This window comes from Lampris incognitus, chromosome 13, assembly GCF_029633865.1.
Source record: "Lampris incognitus isolate fLamInc1 chromosome 13, fLamInc1.hap2, whole genome shotgun sequence".
NCBI lineage: Eukaryota > Metazoa > Chordata > Actinopteri > Lampriformes > Lampridae > Lampris > Lampris incognitus.
In genome coordinates this window covers 10,447,071-10,466,052 of record NC_079223.1, presented here as the reverse complement: position 1 = coordinate 10,466,052, position 18,982 = coordinate 10,447,071, and the positions used below count along the sequence as shown (strand labels likewise).

At 47.2% G+C, this 18,982-nt stretch overlaps 1 protein-coding gene across 1 annotated transcript in view; it reads right to left on the bottom strand.

The window, feature by feature from the left end:
- Positions 1-18,982, bottom strand: part of vit (vitrin) — a 29,201-nt gene that overhangs the window by 5,779 nt on the left and 4,440 nt on the right. Inside the window, exons 2-20 of the mRNA XM_056291889.1 lie at positions 16,113-16,199; positions 15,805-15,879; positions 15,426-15,582; positions 15,105-15,238; positions 14,914-14,991; positions 14,438-14,653; positions 13,238-13,285; positions 12,761-12,799; positions 12,624-12,674; positions 11,618-11,680; positions 10,074-10,136; positions 6,586-6,660; positions 4,217-4,318; positions 3,656-3,718; positions 2,662-2,724; positions 1,870-1,917; positions 1,044-1,109; positions 801-948; positions 571-674 (exon numbers count right to left, since the gene is read on the bottom strand). Of these exons, the coding sequence (XP_056147864.1) occupies positions 571-674; positions 801-948; positions 1,044-1,109; positions 1,870-1,917; positions 2,662-2,724; positions 3,656-3,718; positions 4,217-4,318; positions 6,586-6,660; positions 10,074-10,136; positions 11,618-11,680; positions 12,624-12,674; positions 12,761-12,799; positions 13,238-13,285; positions 14,438-14,653; positions 14,914-14,991; positions 15,105-15,238; positions 15,426-15,582; positions 15,805-15,879; positions 16,113-16,146 (1,627 nt within the window). The 5' untranslated portion in view covers positions 16,147-16,199. The remainder of the gene's footprint in view (positions 1-570; positions 675-800; positions 949-1,043; positions 1,110-1,869; positions 1,918-2,661; positions 2,725-3,655; positions 3,719-4,216; positions 4,319-6,585; positions 6,661-10,073; positions 10,137-11,617; positions 11,681-12,623; positions 12,675-12,760; positions 12,800-13,237; positions 13,286-14,437; positions 14,654-14,913; positions 14,992-15,104; positions 15,239-15,425; positions 15,583-15,804; positions 15,880-16,112; positions 16,200-18,982) is intronic.

Genomic DNA, 18,982 nt, shown 5'->3' with positions numbered 1-18,982 from the left:
ACTGTGTGAGGCGCATACAAAAATATGTGAGTTTCTGTAAAGTCTATTGCTTGGGCCATACTTTTGGAAAGTAGCGACAATACATATCATTATATCATTAAACCTGTCATAGGGCAGTTGGTGGGCTCTGCTAGATGTCTGTAAGAACAGCAGAGGATTTGTTGTGAGCATGGTTGTCTTTACAGCTTCTGGCTTTGTTGCCTTTATTAGAGGGGACTTCTGGCCAAACATAAACATTATTTGTAACAAGCTGCAAAATTTAGCCAGACACAAAGACACATGCGCCAACGAATGCACGATGACGCACCAGCTAAACCAGAAAAACGCACAAGCTGACCCCCTTGGCTGGTAAAACCAAAATGCTTTCAGTTGGTCCAGGAGAAAAACACCGCTTACATAAGCAGGGCTGTAATTTAGCTAACAGTGCCTGGTGGCAGATATAGATTTAATTCTATCCTTGCATGTGAGAATGTGAGCGGCTCGTAAAGCATGCGATAATTGTGCCCCTTTCACTTTCACACTTGTGTTTGCGACGGCCGCACATGCCATCCTTTGGCAACTGTCACTCACCCACATTGGAGAGTCCCCCCTTCTGGGTGATCTTATCTACAGCTGACTTCACATCTCTGGAGGTCGAATAAGTCTTCAGATTGAATTCTGTCACCGGGTCATCCCTTCACACAAAATAAGAATGACCCAACAACTACTTAAAAAACAAAAAAACAATCCCATTCTGCAGATGTTGTTCATTTTCTTTGAACACGAAGAACAAATGAAAACAAACATTGCGTTGAGATTACCCGTATTGGATGATGCCCATCATGGGTCCAGCCATGCCAATGTTGATCACTTGGGCTATCTCGGCCAGGAAGTCCTTCTGGATCTTAAACCGTCGCTTCCCGATGCTCCAGCTGCCATCCATCAGAAAGGCAATGTCCACCTTACAGTCTGCAGGAGCAGGAAACAGAGCGACACGTCAACACGTCAGACAGTAGATGGGATGCTTTTGGAAACAGTCATGCAGGTGCCGTGCAGGGACGTACTCGGGTCTCCCTGAGCCACGGGCTCTGGTGCTCTGGGAATAGAGTCCTGCTCTCTCACGCTGAAGCCTGCAAAACAAGAAACATACCGAGGGTTTAAAGGGATATTGGTTAGGCATATTAAAAAGTTTACTGGTTGATATGCTGCAAAAGAGGATTTTCTGTCTTAGTGTTTATTTGGATTCTACAGTTCTCAGGCTCGGAGGAAATTCAGCCCCAAAATTGCCATCGCATCTATTTAAAAAGGATAAAAACAACCTTTATGCATTGTCAGTTCCGTGTTACTAATCGAGCGCGTCAAATCATTTTAAAAATCTAGATTGTAAATGTGGCTACACAAATCATAAACCAGAGAATTTCCCTTTCAACCATCTCTGGCAATGCAGCGTGCCCTAGTCACAGAGCACTTGTACGGAACAGATATGCAAGGCGGCTGCTTTTAGGAAATGTAATAATCCGTTTTGGTAGAAATTCACTTTCAACGCACCACATCCATGCTTTTCCTCTCTCCACGGATCCAAAACCCTTCAGACTGCCTGGGCAGCGATTTGTTGTGGCAAGCGTTTGTACCAAACAACAGGAACCGATTCAGTCTTGGAGAAACCATGTGACTTTCAGTTCAGACGTCTGAAATTACAGACTGAGCGGCAGTTTGGAAACCCAGATGCTTTTTAAGATCGGGGTTTAAAGAGGCCTTCGCCTCAGAAAACCTCTGTTTTAACTTCGCTCTTCCTCGTCAGAGCGGACAACACGCCGGTGTCGACGGGGGGCGGGGGGGGGGGGGGTCGACCGCGGCAAACCAGGAGGGTGACGGTGGGAGCTGGCTCACCTGATTCGTAAAGGCTCACGTCTGGCTTCCAGGCGTCCACCGGCTCCACTGTGTAGATGATAGCACACAAGCTCAGCGTCAGCAAAGGTAAGCAAACTGCAAGCCACTGTTACTCACCATGGAAGAGGGCTTCTTCTTCCTCCTCGCCGAAGGTAAAATGCTGTGGTTTTTTTGTTCATTCTTATTCATCGGTTGGACAGAGGACGCAGCGGCCGCTTCTATTCTTTTAGCCGAGGCCGTTGCTAAGCAACCAAAAGCTGCGCGCTGCGATGACGTAGCTCATACGTCACGAAACGCGACAATTGGTCCAACTCGCGAGCGGTCTGTTGATTTGGCCATGTCATGCGGAAGAGTTGCGGCACTTCAGCAGTAAGCCTCGCTGGCTAAACTAACTTAACTAAGGGGGGGAAAAAATATCATACAAAGTTAATTGTATTTCCAGCACCGTAAATCCCTCACAGTTGCCACAGCCGAGTGATACAGATCAGGCTGTACAAATTTTAGATAAGAGATTCGCTCCGCGAAAGGCCCAATGGACACTTCCATGCCTGCAACACCCTGCGGGATGGACTGCATTTATACAGTGTGCGCCTCACGGTCACCCATTCACACACACACACACACACTTTCATACACCGATGGTGCAGGCTGCCATGCAAGGCCCCAACCTGCTCATCAGCAGCATCTGATGAGCAGGTTGGTTCCAGATGTTAAGCGTGCGTAACGCCCTGTGGACTGCAGCTGGGATGGTCATGTAAGTGTCTGAAACTGCCTACTGCCTAATTCACCCACCTCTGGTATGGGTCGTGTCCGGTGGTGCTTTACGGCTGCCATCAGAGTCGGCGGAACGAGGCGCTGAAAGTTAAAAGACCTCAAAAGTCATCCCAGGCCCTGACGCACAAACTCAAAACATAATCCCAAACCAATGTGCCAATACACCAATGCAAAACTCCAAACCGGCCCATGCTGTGTGGTTGTTGTTGTTTTTTTGTTGTTGTTTCTTGTTTTTGTTTTTCCATTTGGTGGGATGTGGCCTTATTTGTGTGTTAAACTCAAACTGCAAACGGCTCATCCACGTGGTCCCAAAACCATGCCAAAATCTGGATTTAGATTGCCCGACAGCATGCCATTTTGTGTTTTAGCTTTGACCCGTATGGTGAGTGGTTTGCTCTGGTGTGTGCAATTTATGGCACCGTTTTTAGTGCGAAAGCTTTGCCTAAAAACAAATTTAATTCTCCGGCTTTCAAAGCACCGACTTCTTATAAACCCAGCTGTCAGTTAACCACCGTAGTTTATTGGACAATTTGTTCAGAATGGAGCTTTTAATGGAGAAGGGCTCAGTCTCTTTCTTCGTATAAAGGATAAAGGATGAATCCCGCAGAAGAAGTTGTAATAAAATGCAAAGGTGAGAGCAATAAAATAACCGGGGACTTCCTTAAACATCTCAGCCCAAGGGACACAACTGAAATGGGCTACAGAAAAATAAAAGGCAGGAGACAAAGTTAAATAACAGGGATATGGAAAATTAAATCACAGAGAATGTGTGTGTGTGTGTGTGTACAGCCATGTACAAATAAACGTGTCTTCAAAGAAAGAGAGGACAGGCTGGGACTCAATGCCTCATTTAAATCTTTAGGAAGTCAGTTTGGTTGTATAAGTCTATATAATCTGCATGTGTGCCAGTAAAACAAAAAAACAACAAAACATCCTCATAACCAGGCCTTGTTAGTTCCCAGTAAATGAAATTGGAAGTCACTTACAGTGAATAGAATAGAAAGTCACTTACGGTACGGTCCAAAGTTATAATACCAGCGCTCATACTCTGACATATCGGGCCTGTGATCACGAGCTAGAGAAGGATGTTGGAAGACCCGTTAGTATTCCCACAGTGAAGGAGATGCACACATTTTCATGGTTGCAGCTGGTTGAAAAGGACAAGTCCATGCAACCAACCCCAGACCACTGAAAAACTAAACTTAGTGCCAACTCATCCCCTTACAGAGTCTCTTCTACATGCACAAACAATAAACCTGCCTTTACTTTAATATCCATGCCTGCTACACATCCCAGGAATGTTATATTTCTCATATGGAAGGCAGATGGCATGTATTAAAACGTCCCGAGAGACACTACTAGCGTTGTACATACTTACAGACAGAGCATACTGAACGCATACAGAAACCAGACTATATTAGTCACACAAGCATGCAATGTTTGAACATGCAGTGGCCCCAGACATTATTAATGGAGGCTATTCTCGGTGTAGTTACGTGCTCTTGTGAAGGGGTGGGGACAGTATACACCAAGCTGGCATTCTGTGTGTTCCTCTTGTAGGTGTTTAACTTACCTATAATCTCAGGTGTGTCCCCCTCACTCCACGAGTAGCCCGAGTCTGGAGCTACGTAACTAACATCTGAATGTACAGTAGACAAGGCGGAGGTGTCAGCAACTACAAGGAGCACATGTAAAGACAGTTAGGCTGCTTTATCAAGTGCAATATGGCGTTATGGGCCCAAAAGGTCATTCATGCATGCGTTTGCTCCAGGCTTGCAGTGCTTTGTATACATGTCTAAACAGCCCAGCTCTTGCTAGGCTCCGTCCAGGTGGGGCAAAAACTCTGCAGCCTGACGGCTTTAACCCAAACGTCTCTCAGATCACATATTACTCCAATTGTGTTGCCGCTCCACCAGCCACCAAATATGTTTTGAAATTTTATTAATTACCAACAAAGCACTGAATGGCCAGGTGCCAGCTTATATCACAGACCTTTTGGGTACCCGACAATTGTAGAAGATCCCTCAGATCTGCTGAACAAGCGCTGTTAGCTATCCCACAGCCGAGGCTGAAAACAAAATGGAGGTGGGGGTGGGGGGGGGCCTCATTTAGGTCTCAGAAACTCTGGAACAGACCTCCTTTCAACATCAAAACTGCTGCATCAGTCACGTCACTTAAACCCTACTTGGAAACTCACTTTTCCAGCTTGCTTTCAGTTTCCTAGTTTTATCATGACTATGTTTTAACTTGCGTTGAGCAACTGTTTTATGCTATCATGCACAGCATTGATCATGTATCATATGTCATGTTATATCATGCTAGTCTCTACAAATGTTTGCTTTGTTGCTTGTTTTATTTTGTTTTGTGGCTTGTTTGAAAGATGCTGAGTAAATCAGTGTATTATCATAATGCATCATCATAAATCCAGGATTATTAGAGTATAACAATCAAGGTGATATGCACCCTGACATCTGAAGGCTGCAACTCATCGATTAGAAACTAATCTGCAATGGTGAACAAGTCATTAGTCTTTCAGAATAATACTCTCCATCTTTTCATCTGCTACAGTTAACCTTCATCAAACTCAGAAATCTCTGAAGTCTCACCAAGAAGGAATGTAAATAGACTAAACAAAAGGAGAACCAGGGGCGAGGCCGGTGGGGGGGCATCGGGTCTTGGTTGGGCCTTTAGTCAGTGACCCTCTCTGGGAGAGTCTGAAGGGGATTTAATACAATTAAATGGGAATGTTGGTCAAATTGAAAATTGCAAGTCACGTTATGTTTTTATGGGCTTGTGCAGCATGCTTTCGTTGACGATACACAAACAGCCTCCTCCGAAAGACAGAAACCTAAATACAGGTCTCTAATCTTCACATGGATGTGCAGCCGCCAAATGTTATACTGACAATAAGTGAATCTATGCATTAGATAAAAATTTTCAAACTATCTGTACAATTGTTCTGAACACACACACATATACATACATATATATATATATACACACAGACGGATGACAAATGAAAGGAAAAAACCTGAATGCTTGACCCCTACAATGAGGGGGTCCGGGGCTCTTTTATGCTGTGTGTGTGTGTGGGGGGGGGGGCATTTTCCTGGCATGGTTTGGGTCCACTTGTCCCTTTAGAGGGAAGAGTCACTGCAGATCAATACAAAATTATTCTGAGTGATCATCTTTATCCTATGATGAGACATTTCTATCCTGATGGGAGCGGTCTCTTCCAGGATGACAATGCCCCCATCCACAGGGCACGAGGGGTCACTGGATGGTTTGATGAGGATGAACATGATGTAAATCATATGCTATGGCCTCAACAGTCACCAGATCTCAACCCAATTGAACACCTAAGGGACATTTTGGACCGACGTGTTAGACTGTGCTCTCCACCACCACCATCATCAAAACACCAAATGAGGGAATATCTTTTAGAAGGATGGTGCTCCATCCCTCCAGTAGAGTTCAGAGACTTGTAGAGTCTATGACAAGGAGCATTGAAGCTGTTCTGGAGGCTCGTGGTGGCCCAGCACCTTACTAAGACACTTTATGTTGGTTTTTCCTTTAATTTGTCACCCGTCTGTGTGTGTGTATATATACATATATATATATATATATATATATATATATATATATATATATATATATATATATATATATATAGCCCAGTGACTGCTGGGATAGGCTCCAGCATCCCCGCGATCCTGAGTAAGGATAAGCGGTTTGGATAATGAATTAATATATATATATATATATATATATATATTCATTATATGAAAATACATATATATTCATATTTAAATATATGAAAAAAATACATATTCATATATATTGATTATATGAAAATATATATATATATATATATATATATATATATATAGTGATAAGGAGGATCCTATAGTAATAAGGATTCTCTATCTTCTCATATGATACCTGCTGGTCGTCGAGCTCCAGGGAACCAATCAGGACGACCAAAGGAGGGAGGCGGCCAGTCCCTTCTGGGAAAAGCTGTGCAGGAAAGATTAGATGGAGGCGTACATGGTCAAGCATCAGTCAGTGTCACCACTATGACGAGCATACTTGTGACTTCCATTAAACCTGCAGCATTGTTAGTGGGGGGCGGGGGGGGGTACACAAGATGTTAATCATCAGCCAGCCCTCTTTAGTCAGACAATAAATATAGTCACCAGTGAATATTCAGTGACTGAGGGACTTAAGGCTGATTTTTACCCAGTCATTTCTTCTTTTGAGCCATTGTCTTTCTACCCCGCTGAGCAGAACTCGTTCTCCGATGTGCCACTCTTTCCTGCTGCTCCTGGTCTCGGCTTCAGCATTTGTTCATTCAAAGTTTAAAAGGAATGGTTTCCAAGTCCTAATGCCAAGGCGTCGGGACAGTTTAGAGCTAAATTAAAGAGCTCACATTGCTAGATGTTAGTCCGTCCTTGACATGTGCAAGAATGTGACAGGACGCCGGCAGCCAGAACAGTCGAACAAAACCATAACAGCACATTGCGTCTGTCAGATTTAACTCAGCCACGACAACACACTTCAATTAACCCCTGCCTAACAATGGATAAGGAGCTTACACAAACACACAGCCCGGGCTTTGGGGTTCCCACCCAGCAACAGCTAGTGGGGCAGGGCCTGTGTTGACGGGGATAGGCTGGGAGAGGCTGGGGAGCGGTCCAGCGGAGCGTGACAGTATTGTTCTAATGCCGGTGTCAAACCAGGGACAGTATATACAGGTACGACACAGAGATTAGGGTACTGTGCAGCTTGTCAAAGACCTAGCACTATGCAGCAGACAGCACCAATGTTTGGTTTCCTGACGAAACCGGTGCTTTAAATAGGATCGACTTTATTCTCCCATTCATATTCCACTTCAGTGAACGCCAGTGGGGGTCAGCGAGGCGGGGGGGGGGGGGTCGGGGTCGGAGATAGTGATCCTCACCCAGCGTAACTGAAAGGTCAGCGATGTCACCGATGTGTGATTTTACCGAAAATCACGATCAGGCTGGATCTTAAATCTCCTGTTGTGCAAGTACACCGAAACCGATGCGGTGATTTGGTGAGCTCTGACACTTTGGTGCACCACGATATAGGGAAGTGACATAGAAGGAGGTGGAGAACATGTGTATATCACTGCAGCTATCAAGTGGTTAACCCTCTTTTGAGTTATGTTTGAATTAGGTCATGACCTCTCCAGGTGTTAAATCTGGCATCTGTCCATGGCAGTATGACAGGGCTGCAAAGGAGCTGATTAAATGCGGGAAGCACCAGCCCAGGGGCTGATAAGAGCCTGCTCTGGTCTATTTAAATGGGTTGTTAAATTTTTTTGGGGGGGGGTAATTTCTGGGGTCTAAGGGACACACTACATCATCCCAGACCATTTTTATGTGCACTGAATCTGAACGTCGTTATGAACAGCACTTAGTACTAGCAGCCAGTGCTAACTTGAAAGCGAATAGGCTCGCAATCCCATTCCGCTAAAAAAACAACAAAATGCACTTCTGGAACACAATGTGCATGGCTTATATATGTATTCTTGGCTTGTACAGTTGATCAGATTAACTTTTTAGCCTTTATTTGGGATTAAACCGATAAATAAGAGTAGTGGAGTGGAGGTACTTTTCTCCTGGTCATTTTTCTCTATGCTTTGCGCAAACCTCTGCGAGAGGTGTAGAGATTGTAAAAAGGCAGAATAAGCGTGAATTATCTGATAATATGAATTGTGCAACACAAAAATATACATATATTGTAGATTTGGAGTCAGTAGAAGGGCATTTTGTTGGGTTTTCAGAGGACGGAATCGCTGCCCTGTTCGCTTCCATGTTAGCGCTGGCTGCTCACACAGCGTTTGTAACTATGTTCAGATTCTATGCACATAAAAATATTCTGGGGCAATGTATTATGTCCCCTAGACCCTAGAAAATAGCCCCAAAAACAAAAAAACCAAAAGTAAACTATCCCTTTAAATTTCCTTGAGCAAGGCACCAAATTCCCACCAGCTTCAAGGTTTCTACACTTTTCTACAGTTGACCTCTGACCTTCCTGCATCTCAGGGGAAGTGCAAAGATTTCCTTAAGCTGATTAAAAAAGTCTCACTTTTTCATTATTATATTCTCAAGCTGCTCATCGCTATGCTTGTTTTCAACACTGACTAAGCCTATGCTATACTTCCACCACATTGCGCATCAATTTAGACATTAATTTAGCCCATGACACCGCCGCTGATCATTTTTAAAGTTTCGGTAGCATTCGCTTCATGGGTTAATGACTCTATTTGCTCGATTCAGCCCACAAGGCACTTTAGCAACAATCCCATCAATCATAAAACTAGAAATCAAGTGATTTCGGAAGTCCTTGGTTTTGCATTCCTCATAAGCAAAACAAAGGCACATTCCTGAGTGGGCCGGGTTTTTGGTTGGACTTGCATGGCAATAACTTTCTATTCTAAACAAGCTGAAGAATGGCCACAGATTTTGCAGGCTTTAGAGACATTGCAGATTGGGTTGTATGTCTCTCTGGGACCAATACCAGGCCGCTTGGTGCTGCTGCGTTCACCTTTCTCTTCCCTTGTAAGCATTTACAAGGGGCAGCAGTGGTTAGTACTGTTGCCTCACAGCAAGAAGGTCCTGGGTTCGAACCCCAGGCCGTCCCGGGTCCTTTCTGTGTGGAGTTTGCATGTTCTCCCCGTGTCCGTGTGGGTTTCCTCCGGGTGCTCCGGTTTCCTCCCACCATCAAAAAGACATGCATGTTAGGATTAATACTCCTGTCCGTGCCCCTGAGCAAGGCAATGGAAAGAACTGGAGTTGGTCCCCAGCCGCTGTACCACAGCTGCCCACTGCTCCTGTACAATAGCATGGGTTAAATCCAGAAAACAAATTTCATTGTAACCTGTACAATGACAAAATAAAGTGGCTCTCTTCTTCTTTCTTCCTACAAGGGAGCAGGAGAGGCCAGACCAGATGGGATCTGTCATAAGATATTATTACAGCACTGACAGAGTGCACTTCTCATCATGGTCTTGGCTGAAGCAGGAGTTCGCCACTGTTTCACCTCTAACGGAGATGTCACAAGATGAATTTGAGAAAATGTTGCCATCTCAGTCCATCTTTGAGTGTTATCCACATACCTGCTATCATTTTTGACCGTGTCACATCTGGTGCTGATAAAGTCTGCTTGTTGACCTGAATTCCGGCATGTATGTCTGCCCGCTGTTTATAATAGAAACGGCTGTGCATTGAACCACCGTGTCACACAGACGGTTAAGATCAGTGCCACTTCGCAAGACATTTAAACTGGAGTTGCCCTGGTTATATCCCTGTTGGATTAGATCTGTCAACTTCTCTACCCGCAGTAAATATGGATGTTTTGAAGTACAGCTTGAGAAGTCTGGATCGGGGTCTGGAGATACTTACTGGGGCTGGACTGGCCAACTTTAGGGGTCCTCTCGGGTAGTGCTGGCTGAACCCTGTTGAAAGCTGTTTGCAGCAATAGGAAACAGGCGGATAGTGTAAGAAGGGGAAGGGGGTTGGGTGGTAAGGCAAGGCAGGCGAGGGCTTCAGGTCTTGGGCTCCATCACAAATGCAGTCCAGCTGTTTAGCTTAAAGTTGAGGTTTATGTCTATATATACACACACACTGATCAGCCAAAACATTAAAACCACTGACAGGTGAAGTGAAAACACCAATTATCTTGTTGCATCCCACAGAAGAACTACTATAGCTCAAATTGCTCAAAAAGTTCATGCTGGCTATAATAGACAGGTGTCAGAACACAGTGCATCGCAGCTTGCTGTGTATGGGGCTGCGTAGCTGCAGAGTGGACAGAGTGCCCATGAGGACCCCTGTCCACCGCCAAAAGTGCCTAAAATGGGCACGTGAACATCAGAACTGGACCACGGATCAGTGGAATAAGGTGGCCTGGTCTGATGAATAACGTTTTCTTTTACATCATGTGGATGGCTGGGTGCGTGTGCATCGTTTACCTGGGGAAGAGATGGCACCAGGATGCACTATGGGAGTAAGTGTGATGCTCTGGGCAATGTTCTGCTGGGAAACCCTGGGTCCTGGCATTCATGTGGATGTTACTTTGACATGTACCACCTACCTAAACATCATTACAGAGCAGGTACAGCCCTTCATGGCAACGGTATTCCCTGATGGCAGTGGCCTCTTTCAGCAGGATAATGCACCCTGCCACACTGTAAAAAATTGTTTAGGAATGGTTTGAGGAACATGACAAAGAGTTCAAGGTGTTGCCTTGGCCTCCAAACTCCCCAGATCTTAATCCGATCAAGCATCTGTGGGATGTGCAGGAAAAACAAGTCCAATCCATGACCCCACCTGGCAACTTAGAGGCCTTAATGGATCTGCTGCTCAGATCTTGGTACCAGTTACCAGAGGACACCTTCAGACGTCTTGTGGAGCCCATGTCTTTACAGGTCAGAGCTGTTTTGGCGGCACGAGGCGGGTGGTTTTAATGTTTTGGCTGATTGGTGCATGTGCCAGGTATATTTACTAGTCTCAACTTGGATTCATTCATTTACAATTAGTCTTTTTGTCTTAGAAACTGAATAAAGGATGTGACCAGCAGACAACCAAAACGTTTCATCTAAAGAATGCAGCGCTAACCAGTATGCATGATGGAGAGAATTAGTGGTGAACCCGTGGGTGGCTCTGGGGAAGATCACAGGGGCTCACGGTTGGTGACATGGGAGTCGGACTTATGGCAGCGGCTGCCTCTTGGATCTCAGTTTTCACAGCCTGCTACTGGAAGCCATCTGTCTACCCTGCTGTCCACCAATGCCCTTGACCCACATTCCACGTCACTCCGACCATGTCTACCTGTTTGTAACAATGCGTTTGTGTGTGCGTTTGTGTGTGCGTTTGTGTGTGTGTGTGTGTGTCTGTCTTTCCGTGCGCGCGCACGTGCAAGTATGTGTGATGGTAATAAGGCTGACCTGAGCCAACAGGAGAAGCTGGCTGTCTTCTGACAGCAGACCCTGCCTCCGGCCTGCGCAAACCTGGGACCATAGATGGAGACAAATCTATTAGAACATAGTTAACAGTCAACATTAATCTTGCTGCACTGGCAAAAAGAATAAAAGTTAAAACATGATCAACTTTATGGCCTCTTTAAAAATGTAGTCTGAGTGTTTTGCATCATGATGCAATGAAACTTTTTTTAGGTCACACAGTAGAGTTTTGGACAGGATGTTAGATTCACTTGAAAGCAGAAACAAGCGAGAAGAAAACACCACAGTTCAAGAATTCACAGGTTATTTATGTGGCCCGGGACAGCTAAGTAAGTATTTTTTGAAAATAAAACATCAGTTGTAGCGTTAGCAACTATAAAAGGTGTGCAACAGTGATGATGGTGCACAGTGTGAAACAGCGTCGTTGGCAGTCACTGAAAACTGGACTTTGCGGACACTCATAATGTTTGTTTGAAAATTTACAACCAAATAAACATCATCTTCTAGAGGCACTGCTAGTTGTGAACCAATCAAAAGTCCCCCTGAACGCTCTAACCTTAAGGACTTGTTTGAATTTCTCAATCCATCTCTCTCATTTGTGTGTATTGGGATTGATAGAGAATGTTGACTGTTTTGGCCTCAATTGTCCTTTGGCACAGAAATAACCGGAATAAATACTGGAATTCAGCCATATACTCCTTAAAAGATAACAGACGCTGGGCTGTATCAGAACATTTGGGTCCACCCCTGTGTTAGCGATCTAGTAAAAGTCTTGTAGGCAGCTGTGCACATAGAGAACAGGGATGGCATGCAGAGTTTAAAGATTGTATCTCAGTAAGCAAGAGAGAGAGAAGGAAATGGAAAAACAGATCACATAAAAGAATGACACTCCAGCTGCGAGCCGACCCTGACACAGTTTGGGACCAGATCCAGAGACAGAGAACTTAGAGAGGAACAATACACACATCAGGATGACTGAAGCTTGGTTTACCTGGATTGGCACGTTGGGAATATCTATTCGGATAGGCACTTCCTCTGAATACTTCAAAGAAATTTGAGGATTTAGTAATTGTATGCAGTGAAAAGGAAATGTTAAGCGCTTCCGAATCATTGACAGATAAGACATACCTTGGCTGGGACCATTTCCTGGACCATGCTTTGACTGCCCTATACCGATGCCGAAAATAACACAGTGTGAATGAATTTAATAAAGGAAAAGAAAAAAAAAACGTTGTCATGTTTAAACTAGCTGCAGAAAGTTGCAAACTCAACACAAATTGTTGTTTTGCCCTTAGTATAAGCAGTTAAACACGTTAGCATCAACAACTGCTTTAAGTTTATGGTTCAAAGATTTCACTCATTAGATCTGCAAGTTATGCCGTGACAAACTTGCGATTGGTTTTCTGTCAGTCAGGACTACCGATAATCCTTTAAACACTGATGCAGAATGCGTTTTAATCCTGACGCACACAAATCCTGGGGGACTGGTGCGAAACAAACACCTGACGCTGTGTACAAAACCGCACTGCTGGAACAGCCACCGCCACCACTTGGCCTCCTCATGCCCCCCGACCAAAACCACCTGTACACCCCCACCGCACTTACTTGAACTGGCGGCTGCTGCAACAGAGGCAAAGTACGGGTGACTGCTGCCTGGATCGAAGAAACAGACATTGTCTCAATGAATAAAGGAAGGGATGAAGACAGATTGATGCTATGGGAGACAGAGAGAGAGAGAGAAAAGAGACAGGTGGACAGAGGGGTGAGGCAGGGACATACCCTGTCATATCTTGTTTTCATATGTTGTTTGAAGCCAAGCCGATAACAAGCTTAAAGATGGTCGCTTCCATTTAACTCGCTGACACCTACATACAGCAATATGGGATGACAGCAGTGACCGCTCCAAATCCCAAATCACCATTTCTTTTCCAAGGAGTTAGCCATCAATGCTTAGCAATCTGTTAATAAAGGTCTTTAACGAAGCTTTTTCCGCCTAATCATTTTGGTAGCAACAACTTTGCCTCTTCTCCACACTCGCCGCAACCTGCCTCCTACAAAGTAACCGCTATGGTGAAGACGGGAAACGCTGAGCACCATTTTCTCGGGAAAGCCCGACCCAACAGTTACCATTAAAAGAAGCAGCTGCAAAAGCGCTCATGATTTGAATATTTATGGATCAGCCATCGTCTCGCACAAAAACTCCATTTGTTGCAAATGGTCAAAATGGCGACTTTAAGATCCTCAGGTATTGTTCACATGCCTGTTTGTATAAAACCCCCGTGGCTCAGCCTGATTAACTCCTGAACATCGTTTCATTTGCTGACAGTGATGAAAGATCTCGCAAACACATCTGCAGCCCATTCCATCAGTCCAGCGAGAGAAGTCACAAGTTCTTTAATGAGCAGCTGCAATTTGCTGCTTGCTCATCTTCGTCACTGATAATCACACAAACGAAAGCCTGCTCAGGCAGTACCCGAATTCCGTCTGCAGTTTGTTAGTTTGCTGCCTGACACACTGACTGAGGCGGATCTGCTGTCTGGATTGGTGTACGACTCTACGGATGAGATCATCACTGCATCCAAGTTGATACACAATCCTTCACATAGCATACATGGATCCGTTTAGCTGAGAAAAGCAACACTCTCACTTTAACATGTATGCATGCAAAACTCTACAGCGTACGTGTGTGTGTGTGTGTGTGTGTGTGTGTGTGTGTGTGTGTGTGTGTGTGTGTGTGTGCGTGCATGTGTTTGGGTTTCTGCTTGTGTGCGCATGTGTGCTTGTGAGTGCGTGTAGGTAGCTCACCCGCATCCCTGACTTTGTGGACTGCAGCGCGAGGTTTGGCGGTGGTGGTCGGCAGTGGAGGTGGCGCTGTGGTGCCGGCGGTCGTGGTTGTAGGCGCCAAGGTCGTGGTGGCGGCTGTGGTGGTGGTGGGCTCCGGTGTGGTGGTGGCGGTGGGTTCGGGCGCGGTTGTCGCAGGCAGGGCCGTGGTGGCCGCAGGGGACCTGGAGTCCTTTTGACCTGCGAGGAGCGGACGAGGCAGAGAAAGTGTAAGAGACGGGTGGACGGGGAGGACGGGTCTCCGCTGCAACGCATTCCTGACATTCTTCACCACGCCGCAGCACTGCGCCCCCTTGCGGGGCCTTTAGCAGTGTCCAGAGTACCTGAGCCCACCGACAGATCGTTGGGACTGCGACGAGGGCTTAACGGGTCTGTCGTGGGGGGTCGCTGTGGGAAAAACTAAGCATCAAACCCCAGCACAAAGGCGGAAACCCTCTCACTTGTTTTCACGTAGGTGGGTCTTGAGGGAGCATAGTCCAGAGTGGAAGGGTAGATAACTCCTTTCTTTGGCTTCCCCACTGAAACAGAATGGGGGAGGGGGAGGGAGAGGGGGAGCGGGGATGGCCGCTGTCAGTGCAGACACACACGTGATTCATTGTCGCTCGTTCCGCGTCACTCGCCGCTGAAATACCTGAGACGACGAACGACTCCCTCCACTTGGGCAGCGAGAGGGAGCGCACCCCGTTGGAGCTGCTGCCCGTGTAGACGTTCTGCCCAGCCAGCTTCCTCACGATCACCTTGCCGCCCGAGTTGCTGATGACTCCGCTGCGCACACACGCACGCACACGCACACACACACACACACAGAGATCTCATCAGTATGATTTTCCCAGCGCAGCATCCTTTTTTCTAAGGGATGCGTAAAATCCCCCTGCGCCCCTGCGGCGCACGCCAGGCGTCACTTGCTTTAACGGTCGTCTGTCAATCACCGTCAGGCTGAGCGCAGCGCTACCTGTGGATGGCGGCGTTGCAGATGCTGGAGATGGAGGCGAACACTCCCGATCCGTAGACCTGCTGCTTGGTCTCCTTGCAGTGCGCTGGGCATTTCACTATGAACTCTGGGAGATTGACCTTCCCCGCTCTGACGTCACACTCAATGGCTGGAACGACTGCGGGAGTGGGAGGGGGGGGGAGAAAGGGCTGTAGTTGATCTATAAGGATATCATTAAGGTCAAAGGCTGGAGTGTTATCAAATCAAGTGAAGGGAAAGCGAGCTGAGTCGTCCCCCCCTCCCCCCCGTCCCCCCGCCATCCTCCAGCGGAGGAAACACATGGCGGTAATGAGGACGGGGAGGGACGCTGATTGCAGGCTTGTTTGTTTCGGGTGTCTACCTTGCTTTGGTTTCTTGTTCTTTGATCCGTTCGGCTTGGCCCAGCACACGCAGGGCAGGAGGAGCAGGAGGAGAGCTGTGGGGGGGGAGCACAGACCGGCGGTCAGGCAAAACCAGCCAAAGCAGCACAACCGCCGGCGCGCTTTTGTTTGTCAGCGTGCGTGCGTGCGCGCGCGCGCATTTTTGTGTATGTCACAAACCACGTGCGCATGCACATTTGTGTGTGTCAGCAAGAAAGGGAGGGAGGGAGAGAGAGAGAGGGATGTGAGGGGGGAGAGATGAAAGAGAAAAAGAAGGGGGGAGAGCTACCGAGACAAACGACAGCGAGAGGTGCTCTGATCATGTTGGGTGTGCTGGTGTAGCGGGTCGGCCAGATGTCCTTGTATAACCTCACACCTTTGGAGAGAGAGAGAGAGAGAGAGAGAGAGAGAGAGAGAGAGAGAGAGAGAGAGAGAGAGAGAGAGAGAAGAGAACCATGAGAATTATTTAATCCTCTGACCCCCCCAACACACACACACTCACGCACACACACTCACACGCACACACAGCAGAACACACGCACTCACAAGTACACACGCACTCACACATGTGCACACAACCACGCACACGCACTCACTCACACACACACAAACACACACACACACACGCACAAAGTAAGACAGCAACTTCGAACAGCTGAGTCATAACATAAGAAAATGCAGTGGAACAAAAGTCACAAGTTTCCCTTCACATCTTAAGCTTTAATTTGTGACGTCATCAGCGCACACACTGGAGATGTAAAACATGCTTTAGTGTTGGACATCTGCCGCGTGTTCTGCGAAGGTACCACGCTCTGGTCAGATGTCCCGGTTTAACCCCTCGTGGTGCAGACTCTCTGGAGCTGCATGACTGAATAGGAATCGGGGACTGCTTTAGTGGACACCGTGGGAGTGCCGGGAATGATTTTATTTTAGGCGCATCTTTTTTTATTTTGGTGACCAACAACAGCATACTAATCACATGTATTACCAATGAAAGTATAATAGAGCCACAAGAGGCTGAAATGAGCGTCCTCCGTAGGGAGTCTGGGCTCTCAGCCCTGTAGGGTGAGGAGCTCGGACATCCGGAGGGAGCTCGGAGTAGAGCCGCTGCTCCTTCGCGTCGGAAGGAGCCAGTTGAGGAGGTTCGGGCATCTGATCAGGATGCCTGCTGGGCGCCTTCCTTCGGAGGTTTTCCGGGCACGTCCAACTGGAAGGAGACCCCGGGGTAGACCCAGAACTCTCCGGAGGGACTACATGTCCAGTCTGGCCTAGGAACGCCTTGGGATCCCCCAGGAGGAGCCGGAGGGCGTTGCTGGGGGAGAGGGACATCTGGAGTGGCCTACTTCGCTTGCTGCCACCGCGACCCGACCCCGGAGAAGTGGCAGATGATGAGATGAATAGATCTACTATTCATGAATTATTTTGCTCATTTTCTGGGGGGGGGGTTGATTTGGGTTGATTCCTGCTCATTATTTGTGATGTGATTTCTGAATGGCAACTACCACAAAAGGGTCTCAAAACTGGATTAAATAAACGGAAACTGTATCTCCAAACGAACCGAGCCATTGGGAATCTGCGCGGCTGAACAGCTTTCGGTGGCCCCGCGGACGAGAAAAGTCTCGGCGGACAGAAGTCTGGATGTGTGACGTGTCCCATAACGCCTAGGGAGTCAGGGGCAATTACAGACAGACACACGGGCGCAGAATAACCCCCCAGGAACGAGGAGCTGCGTTGTCTTACCTCAGCCGGCATCACGTGCGGCCGCAATTACACACGCACGGCCTTCTACGCTGATGACTGTTTACACTACACGTGGTCAGTGTCTCGCAAGGCTTCAGATTTTAAAAAGGGTTTACCCGTATCAAACTCACAACAGCGTCAGACCTCGTGTGTACAAGAGCGTGGCCCTGGTCGCCAAGACTACGTACCAGCAACTATTATGCTTCTTTCTGCTAATGATAGTGCTTGTGGTAACAAGAGATTACAAGGTTTTTCTGTCATTGCGGATTTATTCCCACAGAGCAGACTTGTGATTTCAGGGACAGGGAGCGCTAGATCTACTCGCCCCCCCCCCCCCCCATCCATCCTCTGTGTCCTTTGTTCACCGTGGGGTTAAGGGTGACGTGGGAGGATGGAAGCTTGGTGTGTGCAAGGGGCTGGTGGGGCAGATCCTAGCAGAGGCCTCGGTGTACAAGATGGAATTGCTCTTCCTCCCGCAAGAGTGACGTTTTGCTCTTACTACCGCTTCCCACTGGCACCGTGGCAGGTCCAGTTTGGTTACTCGACACGCGATCCCGGCAGTGACCTGCCGGGAACGGGTCAGGATGGGAAGCAGTTCGGCGTTGCCCGTAAAGCAGAGGATATGCTAGCCGAAGTTGTCCTTCCCTAGATGGTACTTACTCCCACGGAGGTGCTCGTATGATCCTCTCTCATGCGTGAGTTTGTGGCGGTGCGTAGGAATGTATGGTTTCATATGTAATGCAGGGGAACTCACAGAAACCCCGATGTGGTGTAACACAAAGCTCTGAACCATCTATACAGTACATTTTTATCTGACATCCATACGCGCTGACATGATTTTTCCACACTGTTGTGCGTTGACAGGCGGGGATATCCTCGCTGCATAGTACTACTATTACCCCTAGAGCAGTAGGGAGGGCCGAGGCCAAAAAACAAGCTGGGGCAGATATGTGCGTCTGCGGAGGACAGACGTGCGGAATAGGAAAGGTGAATCAGCATGCGTCGCTTCAGAGCTTAATTTGTCAAACACCTGCGAGAATGTCTACGCTAAATCCCACCGTGGACCAGCGTCTTCTGACCTTGTATCTTAAAGCAGCAGTAGGCAAGTTTTCTGCTTTAACGTCTCATCCTGAAGTAAATGCTGATTGCACAGTGTAATGGCTATAGAACAATGACATCATCGGCGTTTAGATTGGTTCTCTATCAGCCCTGGCCCACTGGCCGTGTCTGCGGCGGGGGGGGGGGAGGGGGGGGACTCAGCCTCGCTTTCACTATGCGATCCTGTCTGTCACCGGGTACAATCTCGCGGGACAATGAAGGCTCCGTTTACGGCACAAAGGAAGTACGTCAACCATTGCGCAACCAAAATAGGAAGAGGGTGGCGCTTTTGTTTTCTCCGGCAGCGATCTGTGGCTATCC